General features: G+C 25.3%; 2 protein-coding genes across 7 annotated transcripts; one reads left to right on the forward strand and one right to left on the reverse strand.

Moving 5' to 3' along the window:
- Window positions 1–900: 900 nt before the first annotated feature.
- Window positions 901–7277, reverse strand: LOC126895166 (serine/threonine-protein phosphatase 2A 65 kDa regulatory subunit A alpha isoform-like). 6 transcript variants are annotated; one of them, XM_050666725.1, is made up of 12 exons: window positions 6928–7275; window positions 6654–6854; window positions 5934–6153; window positions 5705–5865; window positions 5482–5637; window positions 4746–5035; window positions 4484–4595; window positions 2994–3174; window positions 2782–2936; window positions 1309–1470; window positions 1163–1216; window positions 901–1092 (listed from the first exon to the last, which is right to left on the reverse strand). In XM_050666725.1, exons 1-11 carry the CDS (start codon window positions 7045–7047, stop codon window positions 1199–1201), a joined length of 1776 nt encoding a protein of 591 aa, XP_050522682.1. In that variant the 5' UTR covers window positions 7048–7275; the 3' UTR covers window positions 901–1092; window positions 1163–1198. The 6 variants fall into 6 exon arrangements, with proteins under 6 accessions (XP_050522682.1, XP_050522681.1, XP_050522686.1 ...); XM_050666724.1 differs by having other exon boundaries at window positions 903–1092; window positions 1163–1275; window positions 1334–1470; window positions 6928–7273; XM_050666729.1 differs by lacking the exons at window positions 901–1092; window positions 1309–1470 and having other exon boundaries at window positions 1186–1275.
- A 553-nt stretch (window positions 7278–7830) lies between these two features.
- Window positions 7831–9855, forward strand: LOC126895206 (mitochondrial import inner membrane translocase subunit Tim16-like). Its single transcript, XM_050666822.1, has 2 exons — window positions 7831–8035; window positions 9564–9855. Exons 1-2 carry the CDS (start codon window positions 7831–7833, stop codon window positions 9713–9715), a joined length of 357 nt encoding a protein of 118 aa, XP_050522779.1. The 3' UTR covers window positions 9716–9855.
- Window positions 9856–10543: the final 688 nt, after the last annotated feature.

The raw sequence follows: 10543 nt of genomic DNA on the forward strand, positions 1-10543 counted from the left end.
CTTATCCAGTTTTATCTGGTTCTTTATTAGTATTCTAAGATTTAATATTGCTTCTATCCTTCCCTTATTCTTTCAAAAGCTATTCTGGTCTCACCCAAATTGATTTTTGATTTTCCTTTCCATTCTTTTACATATTATATTTACTATTTTTTTTGCTACATGTGGCAACAAAAAAAGACTGAATTTACGGAAATAAAAATGTGCGGTCTGCATCAAAACTTATTTATAAATTCTAATATTAATTTATAAAACAAAATACTTTTACGAGAATAAAAACGGTTTTATATTTAAAGAAATGTTCATTTATTAAATTATAATAGTTTTTTTGTTATGATTGTAGTACGCATGAATTTTTCAAAGTTTTATCTGATCTTTTTTAGGGTTCTATTGAAGATTACTGCTGTGTCTGGTTTCGTGTGCATTCAATTTCAATAATTTTATTTTTTTTAAAACTTATAATTGAAATGAATTTCCTATAAAAATATCGTATTAGCATATTTAAGCAAAAATATTAACCATTAATACAAAACAAATATGATAGCGCAATATATCTTTACAGAAAAAGTTTGTAAGTTTCTTATGCACACATATGGCACACTTGTACAGTGGCGTATGAACAAGGGCTAAAGAACTTTATTGTCCGTGTTAAATTAATATTATAGGTAAAAAATTAACTTAATAAAAGTCTAAATTCTAAAAGTCTAAAACTAACTTAATAAAAGTCTAGTAAAATTAAATTTTTTTATAATCTTTCATTAAAAAATTCTGGGTATGAAACTGCACATGCGTCATCAAAAGGAAAATAATGAAAAACATGGTTTTATGTATCACAGTATTTATCATATATAATTCAAATAATTCTTATACATATACATTTTAACATAAATAATAACAATAATTTTCGCCGTATAAACCAAAAATCATTATAATTTACAAAAGCAAGAGAAAACAATAAATTTCCCAAAAATATATGAACAATAATTATTTTTAAAGTAAGTTTGAACATAGTGTAAAACGTAGCAAAAAAATATTGCATGGGGAATGAATTTAAAGTTTGCTATGAATTGCTTTCTGATAATTCTGAGTCAATTTCTAAATATGCAATAATAATATGTATTAAGATTTTGATAAATGAATAATTATTGAATATATTTCTACTTACCAAAAAACTCATTCCACACACTAAGTGCCAATTCGTTTACATGCATACATTTATCTAAAATCAATGTTTCAAATACAGTTTTGGCATCATTAATTAGTTTACTATCAAGTTTACTGTAAAAAAAAATATTTAAATTTTATGAATACCCTAAAAAAATTGCTATGATCGTACTCTACGAGAAGTGGCATCATCATATGAAGTACTTTGATAACAGTAAAACGCAAGTTTGGATTTTCGTCCGAATGAAGGTGTATTACACAAGGAAACAATTTTTCCAAAGTCGACCATTCACATATATCATAAAATGCCTGATGTTTTTTAATGTTATATTTATATTTTATACAATAACAAATTATATAAAAAATATACTTAAATTGAAAAAACTTACTTTTAATTAAATAGTAGGTACTACTATCGAGTAAAGACACCAGAGCTAAGGGTTGAGCTGAGTAACGGGTTTTTAGAGGATTAAATACAAAAAATTGAAATATATTAATAATTTTGATCGTTATTTGGCTTTAATGACGACGTGAAAATTATAGTTACGTTGGACTCCGCGGTTTTGAAATTGTAATATTATTGATGTCCCCACAAAATTTGTAATTTATTTTGCCCATGGTCCCACAAATGCTTGTGCCGTCACTGTTTGGTTTTATCAAATACAAGTAAAATTTCTTTAGCTTAATAATATTAACTCTTAGATTGGAAAATTATTAAAACTATCTGTAAATTTATGAATCCTAACATTTAAGTACTTAAAACACTTCATTAAAAGCTAAATTTCTCAACTTTTTATTGGTTTATGTTCGGGTTAAAATTATTTTCATACTTCAAATATAAGTTTTAGTCCTAATTAATAAAAATTTAATCATAGCCCAAAGGCGTTTTTAGAATTTTGTCTATGGGGGATGTATAATATAAGATATTGTTTTTACCATCCCTCCAAATTTCACGATACTTTCGTATTTTAAATATTAAGAAGAACTGTTTTTTTAAGTTCAGTCCCAGTCCTGGGATTACCTTACGATTTGGCAAGTTTTTATACTGGCTGCCGACCTAACGCAACTTCATTAACTGTTAAAGTTCCCGTGTGATCACCCATCCGGGAATTTACAATAATCAGCGCAGTTGAACATCAGCGTTAAAGCAGTGACTGATGATCCAGTGTCACACCACGTTCCTGCTAACGTGACACAAGTAAGAGATAATATAAATATTTTTCGTTTTATTCAGATGATATTTTTTTCATTGACAAATTTCTTATACGAAGGTTTTCAACTTTTTCAGAAATACGATTTATTAAAAGGGATTTTTACATTATATGGAATTAGATAGTCTCAATCAACACAACCCTTAATTTTACTATTGAAGAATAGCGATAAACACTTTGAAAAAATAACAAATACAACTAGCAAATAATAAAAAGTGAAATTTCATCTTTTAAATAAATATTGGGTCCATATGGATAATTTTTATTACATTTTCTACAATTTTATAAATACGAAATCCAAATCATTGTCAAATTTTATGGTGAAATACAATACTTTAGACAATTTTTCTTGATTAATTTCAAAGAGTTTTTAAGTATGTTTTATTAATTTAAAGAATGTAACACTTACTTTAACGAATGATAAAAATGCCATTTTGTTGTAAGTATTCTTAGAATAAGACAAATCAATTATAAATGGAATTATTGAAGACAGTGCCCAATTCATTCCAAATTCTCTTATTAACATTTTAAGAACTTCCATCGTAGTATTTTGAACAACTGATTCTAAAAAAGACTTTAATGTTTGTTTAATTTTTATGACATCACAAATTAATACCTTACTTGCATCAACTAAAAGAATAAAAAATGCTTGTTTTAAATATTCTTCGAAGAATGACTTGCCCATTTGGACTGCTAACGTTCCCAAATACATAGCTCCTGTGTTACGCATTTCCCACGAATCATTAATTATAAATGCTTTTAAAGAACAAATTAATCGGTCTTCTGGAATGGTTAGCTTGTCCTAATGTAACATGTAAGAAAATTATTCATATATGATGGCAATCATACGTATAATATTTTTAGAGCTATTCTTATAAAACTTCTAAATTCTATTAGTACTTTATTATCACTTTTAATATATAATGATGATCAAATATACAGGGTGATTTTTTTATCATAACCCACTCAATTACTTACAGAATAATAATAATTTAAACATTTTTTTTTTTCATTATTTTTAGTTACACATTATTCTTGAATTTTTAACTATGTAATACTTTTTAAGTTCATCCCTTATGCCTTGGAAGGGGGTCAACTTTGTTTTTTTAAATGGTAACACATATTTTTAATTTAATAAAATGTTTGAGTTTTTAATTTAATAGTAAATGGCATTTGAATTTTTAATATAACTTAATTCGTTTATTAGATATAATCATTTAAAGTTTCAAATTTTTGAATTAATATACAGGTATAATACACAAGGGATTACAAATACAGGTAGCTAATTGGTTTTTTATAACATCGATATTAGCAGGTACACAGCATTGTTATTATCAATTGTAGTAAGGCACATTGTTATGAGTTTATAAATACACTAACTGACAATACAGAAAGTATATCTATTGATAATCATAATTGATAATAAACAATCCGTGACTGAGACAGCAATGTCATAAAAATCCAATTAGCTACCTGTATTTACAATCCCATGTGTATTATACATGTATATTAACTCAAAATTTTGAAACTTTAAATGTTTATATCTAATAAGCTAATAAAGTTATATTAAAAATTCAAATGCCATTTACTATTAAATTAAAAACTCAAACATTTTATTAAATTAAAAATATGTATTACCATTTAAAAAAACAAAGTTTACCCCCCTCCAAGGCATAAGGGATGAACTTAAAAAGTATTACATAGTTAATAATTCAAGAATAATGTGTAACTAAAGATAATAAAAAAAAAAAATGTTTAAATTATTATTATTCTGTAAGTAATTGAGTGGGTTATGATAAAAAAATCACCCTGTATATTAATTTAATTATTTTGCCATGTACATAATTTTAGGTACCATTATTTTAGTTAATGTTCTTAAGCTGCTAATTGCAGAATATGAATAAAAAAAATAAAACGCTATTACTTTCAATTTACTGTATTTTTTAGGATTTTTTAATAATATTAATCGAATGACCTATTATATAATTATAGCATTTTAAGTTAAATAAAAAATTATTAAAAATAAATTTGTTTCTTCTACTTTTAGATTTTTATTAAAATTATTATTTAGAGGTTTATTATAATATTTTTTTCAATAAGTATGTGCTTACATAATAATTCATTCCGAGTATATCTTTCATGTATTTAACCACGTTAAACACAAAGTCAATATTTTTATCTTCAAGCAATTCTTTGATTAATTCAATAAGATAATCTTTAACGCTAAAAATAAGAAAATTATAAAACTTTTAATTTAATATTTCAAGTATATTTTATACTTAAAAAAATAAGAACATTCATTTTAAAAAATGTTAGTATTTTTATGAGTTTTATTCATTGGTGATCTAGTAGTGTTATATATGAATAGCTTACAGTTCAGGAGAAATTATTTTTCCGAATTTAGCTAATACCACTGGTACTTCCATTCTACATCTTAAAACACAGTCTTGACTTAAACTGCGAAGAGTTGGGATTAAATAATTAATTATTATTTGATCAGCTTCTTCCATCGAAAGTTCTTTGTATAAAACGACAGTACAATCATAAATAATAGCTATAGATCGAAATCGAACTTCTGATTGACAATCATTAGTTAATTTCATAAACATTTGAAAAATTAATTCTCTTAATTGTTTGCATTTCACTCCGAAAGCTTCAAGCATCTTAAAAGTTTTATAAATAATATCATAGTAATATTTTATAATTCGCGGTTATGCGTGAAAAGGGAGATAAGTTGACTTATTCCCAAAATGAGTTATATACAAATTAGACATTTTAATTATCTAAAGTTGGGTTAAAAAAAAAATATTTATCATAATTGTACTTACTGGATGTATAATGGGATAAGTCATAAAAAATATTTATTATGTGGAATTAAATGCGATTTTTTTATTTATTGACATATATCAATACATCTGTAATTATGATGTTAAAAGTTGTTAATTAAATATTTATAATCACAAAAAAATTTAAATGTTAGTTTTATATTCCTGAAAAATTGATAATTTTAACTTATCCCTCTTTTCACGTGCAATCGTGAATAGTAATTCGTTGTTTGGTTGAGTTGGTTCTAAGTCAATACATTAGACAATTAGTTGGGCTTTGCTACCTTAGATATATTTTTAACAAGTGTTAACCGTACACTCCATGATCTATCTTTGATGGAGTTCAATATTATTGGATAAATATAACGTTCTATAAAAACTGTATCAAGATGTTGTGATATTGAAATAGTTGTTGATAGAGCTAATGTTCTTACATGTTCCTTTATTAAAAATTTGATTTTTAGGACTTAAATAATAACATAATTATAAACTAAAAAGTTTTCTTACATTTTGGTCAATACTAAATTGTTTAAGTCGTGGGATTATTTTTGTATCGATAACTGGAAATTGAACTACTTCACTTAATTTAGCTAAACATTTTGCTGCATCTTGCCGCACTGATGGAAGTGTGTCCAAACACAAGCATGTGTAATATTCCACTAAATTATCTACGGAACAGAGTTAAAAAATATTTTTAGATAATCATGGACCTTTTAATATACTACCACATATTTACCATGGTATATTGGATTAACACGTAAATATACGGTAGAAAATAAATGACATACTGACCATCTTTTCGCACATTGTTCATTAAATGTCATATTAGCTATTAATGGAATAAAATGTGTCTCTACTTCGTGAACTTCCATGATATCAGCTAATGTCAATAAAGAATTCACCGCCGTCATTCTAACGTCACACGATTTTGATCCAGCTAATTCTTTTAATGGAGGCTTAGAAAAGATATAATTAATTTCTACGTTAGTTTTAAGTTAATGTACAAATTAATAATGTGCTATCTCCTAACGGGACCCACAATAAATTTTTTATGGAGATAGTTAATTAAAAAAAACATATCACAGTAAAATTAATCCTTTCTCAGCTTCGCTTCGAAGATAATAAGGTCACCCATCACTAAAATTCAAGAATAATTATTAATTTTGAGTGAGAAATACTATCAGTCAATCGTCTCCCATTAAATCATAATTTCCAATATTCTTTTTGTGATGTAGTAAAAATTGATAAAAAATAAAAAAATTAAGCCAAATAGTATTTTTTTTTAATTTTTATAAAATATATTTTTATTTTGATAAATTTCGTTTAGATATTAATAGTTTGTCAGTAAGTAACTTAATTATTAAATAACTTGATTTGAGTTAGTATTTAATTGAAGCACTAAATTAATTTTAGTTAACTTACAATTAAAATAACAGCAAAATTAAATGTAGCTTACCAACAAAATATAAGCATATCTTGGTCCTCCAACTTTACATTCAAAATCGCCTAAGATAGAAGCTAATTCTTTCAATTCTGTTAGTTTTCCGGCGATAATACAATTAGTTAAAAACGGAATTAAACATTTACGAGTTTTTTTGGCGCCAAGTTTGTCAGCAATTGATATTATATTTTTGCTAATATCTAAAACTGAGTAGCCCTTAATGAAATTATAAAATATTATATCAAGTTAAAGTTTATAGATATATTTAGAATTCCCAAGTTTGTCTCACTTCTAGGAAATCACAATTTGAAGAGCTTTCATAAGATTGAATGTACGAGAGGTTATCATCAGAAATACATGAGTCGTCGCTAGTTTCAGCTGATTCCCAATTATCTACTAGATCTGACATTATTTTTCAACAATTTCTCGAATATAACAATTAAAATACATTCGAAACATTAGCAAAGAAAAATTGATACGAGAAATCAGTTAAAGTTTTTAATATAATATTGTTTATGATGTTGTGCATAATACACGGATGTCTGATTGAATAGTTTTGTCATCGATGCTCTCGAAATTTATAAAATAAAACTAAATTTTCCATGAAAATTTCGATTAATTTGATTGAAATATATTATATTGTAATCAAATTAATCGACACTTCAAGTGACAAGTGCACTGAATTAAACAAAATAATGACTACAATAATAATAGTCAATTGTAATATTTATTTATACATATTTTTTTTAACGAAGAATAGATTTATGGTTTTAGAACTTTTATTTCTTTTTAATATTTTGAACAAATTTTATTTATTTATTTCTATTATTTTTCTAAAATTTATTAGGCGAGGTAATTAATGTTTTCAGTATTTCTATTTTTTAGCATTGTTTCTATCGATTTATCAATTTAATACAAAAACTTATATAAACTTGTTATGTTAAAAATTATAAATATATATAAATTCTGTGACTCCCTTATTTATTTTAACGAAATTTCCTAATTTACTATACATAACCTTAAATTCACTTAAAATATTAATGAAAGAATATCATTGGCAATGGCATGTGATAATAGTTTGAAACAATTTTATTCTTATCAGTTAAAAAATACACTAAAATTAATTTGACATTCTGTTATCTGCAAGACTTTAGTTTGTTCCAATGTATAAACATTTAAATTATTCAATGATATGGCAAAATATATAGTTCAAATTGTAGTTCTTGGTGCTCAAATTGTAGGTAAAGCTTTTACTAAAGCGATCAAGCAGGAATACGCCGCAAGCCAAGAAGCTGCTCGTAGAGCTGGCGGTGGTCGTGCAGGTGCTGCACATGCTGCAGCTAATGCTAGAGCCGGTATAAGTCTTGAAGAGGCAAAACAAATTTTGAATGTTAAAGGTATTGTGAATTATTTACAAGAATTTTAACATTAAGAATTTGGTATAAGATGCACACAATGGACTTACAGGTCTGAAGGCATGGGAATTTTTTGCACACCTTAACAAATATAAAAAAACTAAAATTAAAAACAGAGTATTTCCAGAAATACTCTTAAAAATTTATATTTTGGAAGTTATAATTTTAAACATTTAAGTATTTATAATGTATCTCCTCTTCCAAATATCTGGGATAAGCCAAGCCAAATTAAACATATATTTTTTATTTATCAATTTTTGTAGTATTTTATTGGTAAAATACATCACAATTAATAATAGATATTTAAGTTTTTAAAAGTATATTTAATTAACCTTTCAAATTTAAATTTTAAAGTTGAAAAGAAATAAAAAATAACTTAATATTTATTATTTAAATAGCAATCAGCAACTTATGACTTTTTCAAAAATTATTATATACATATCATTATTTATAGTCTATACAATAGATATAATAAGTAAAAGTATCTATGTGTATGAAAATAATATAAATTACATGAATGGATAGCTTACATTAGAGCCCCCATAGACTTGTGACTTCATGGAATATGTATTTTAGATGTACATAGATTTTCATACGACTTTAGTTTGTACACTTTATTTTAGAAAATTAAACATTATATTTATGAGTAATAGGTATATAATTTATAAACCTAATTTAATTATGTTGTTGGTTATTTAAAAAAATAAAATCTAATATATTGATAGAAACAATACATAAAATAGAAACGCTGAAAACATTAATGTTGACTAGAGTAAATAGGATAAAGAATGAACATATGAGATGGAGCATAGGTGTAGCGTCAATCATAAATAATATGAGAGAAAATAGACTTAGATATGGATTGATCATGTTTACAAGGAGAGAGAAAGTGGAATCTGTAAGAACAGGTAAAGGAATGAATGTTGAAGGAAGACCAAAAAAGAAATAGAGGGATGTAATTGAATGTGATATAGGGGTAGATGATGTGGGAAATATCGTGTCAAGAGGAAGTTTAGGATAAAGGTGGCCGACTCTAAGTAGTTGGGATTAAGGCAAAGAAAATCTAATATATTAAATTTACAAAAAATGTTTGTTTAAATCTCAATTAAATTTTCTTTTATGCTTTTTTAATTCATTAATTATCAACTTTCCCCAATAAAGAGGTTTCTTAACCATGGATACCCTAGGATGAAACGTTATTCTGTTTAGTATGACTTTAGAAAATAATTTGTTTTAACAATTATCATATAATTATATTTTTTGTATGCAAATTGTCCATTTAAATAAATATAATACGTAAAATAGTTTTGACTATTATAATTCAAGGGTAAATAAGGAATTTTGTCTTGTGGCAATTCAAAAATGATTTTTTTGTTATCAAAAAGAACATATATATTTTAATTTTTTGTCATTGGGATATATCCCATTGCCCTCTTATAGCTCTACATGTATACACCCATGCAATTGTAATATAAAATATATATTAATTATTCATTTTATTATTTTAAAGGAATGACTCCAGAAGAAGTTGAAAAACGATATGAATATTTATTTGGAATTAATGATAAAACAAAAGGTGGCTCATTCTATTTACAATCAAAAATTTTTAGAGCTAAAGAAAGACTTGATAAGGAGTTGTCAATAAAAAAAGAAAAAACTTAGCTAACTTAAAAAACACAAATTGATATTTTGTAAATTTAGTTGTTATTTTTTAAAATTATGTTATTTTTTGTTATTGTTATGAGTAACAAAATGGAAACAACAAAAAGTGTTTGTAAAATATAGTTATATTTCTTAATTTACTCACATGTCTTAGTATTTACTTAAAACTTATAATTGAAAGTTTGATGTTTCCTTTGTGCAGTAAAACTGCTTTCAGACTTAGTTTATTGATATCAAAAAACAAACGCCATTCGGTTGGATCATATGGCTCACCAAATTCTTTAAACAAACCGTAAATGTCGTTACAATAACAAACATTGTTTTTTTTTTTATATAATATTGAGCATAATATTTCTGACGACTTCGGTAAAATGAAACTTTTACTTGTGATTTTAATCAATTTTATTCTTGCAATCTTGACGCCAATAACTCTGATTTTTCCTTTGAGAGTTTCAAATGTCTTATTAAATCATTAAGTTCAGTTTGGGTAAAAAGCTTCGGAATTTTTTCATGTTGAAAACTTATGTCAGTCTTACACTCGGCATGATTACTTGGTTCGGGCGATTCACTATATTCTTTTTTCCTTTTGGAAAAACAGGATATTTAACTGAGAGTAAATGTGGAACTGGTTTTGACATGATGTTTGCATTTTAGGAAATTTGTTTTATTTTTCAATCGCGCATAACTTATTCATTTTTTTATCAATTTTACAAAATAATATATCATTTTCTTTGTTATGTATTAGAGTATGACGTCTATTGAAATTATTGTTGATAAATTTATTTTTTATTGGTGTATTTTACGTAAAACTTTGAATTTTTTCTGACA

The sequence above is a fragment of the Daktulosphaira vitifoliae genome, unplaced genomic scaffold (genome assembly GCF_025091365.1).
Source record: "Daktulosphaira vitifoliae isolate Bord-2020 unplaced genomic scaffold, ASM2509136v1 Scaffold_1, whole genome shotgun sequence".
NCBI classification, from domain to species: Eukaryota; Metazoa; Arthropoda; class Insecta; order Hemiptera; family Phylloxeridae; genus Daktulosphaira; species Daktulosphaira vitifoliae.

What these genes read in the sequence shown, in the direction of transcription:
- LOC126895166 (XM_050666724.1), bottom strand. Translation starts at nt 7,047, where the DNA reads ATGTCAGATCTAGTAGATAATTGGGAATCAGCTGAAACTAGCGACGAC. An exon ending in AATTTAGTATTGACCAAAAT is followed by an intron (nt 5,638 to 5,704) that starts GTAAGAAAACTT and finishes TTTTTAATAAAG; the next exon opens with GAACATGTAAGAACATTAGC. An exon ending in CATTTTTATCATTCGTTAAA is followed by an intron (nt 1,471 to 2,781) that starts GTAAGTGTTACA and finishes AAAAAACATCAG; the next exon opens with GCATTTTATGATATATGTGA.
- LOC126895206 (XM_050666822.1), top strand. Translation starts at nt 7,831, where the DNA reads ATGGCAAAATATATAGTTCAAATTGTAGTTCTTGGTGCTCAAATTGTA. An exon ending in ACAAATTTTGAATGTTAAAG is followed by an intron (nt 8,036 to 9,563) that starts GTATTGTGAATT and finishes ATTATTTTAAAG; the next exon opens with GAATGACTCCAGAAGAAGTT.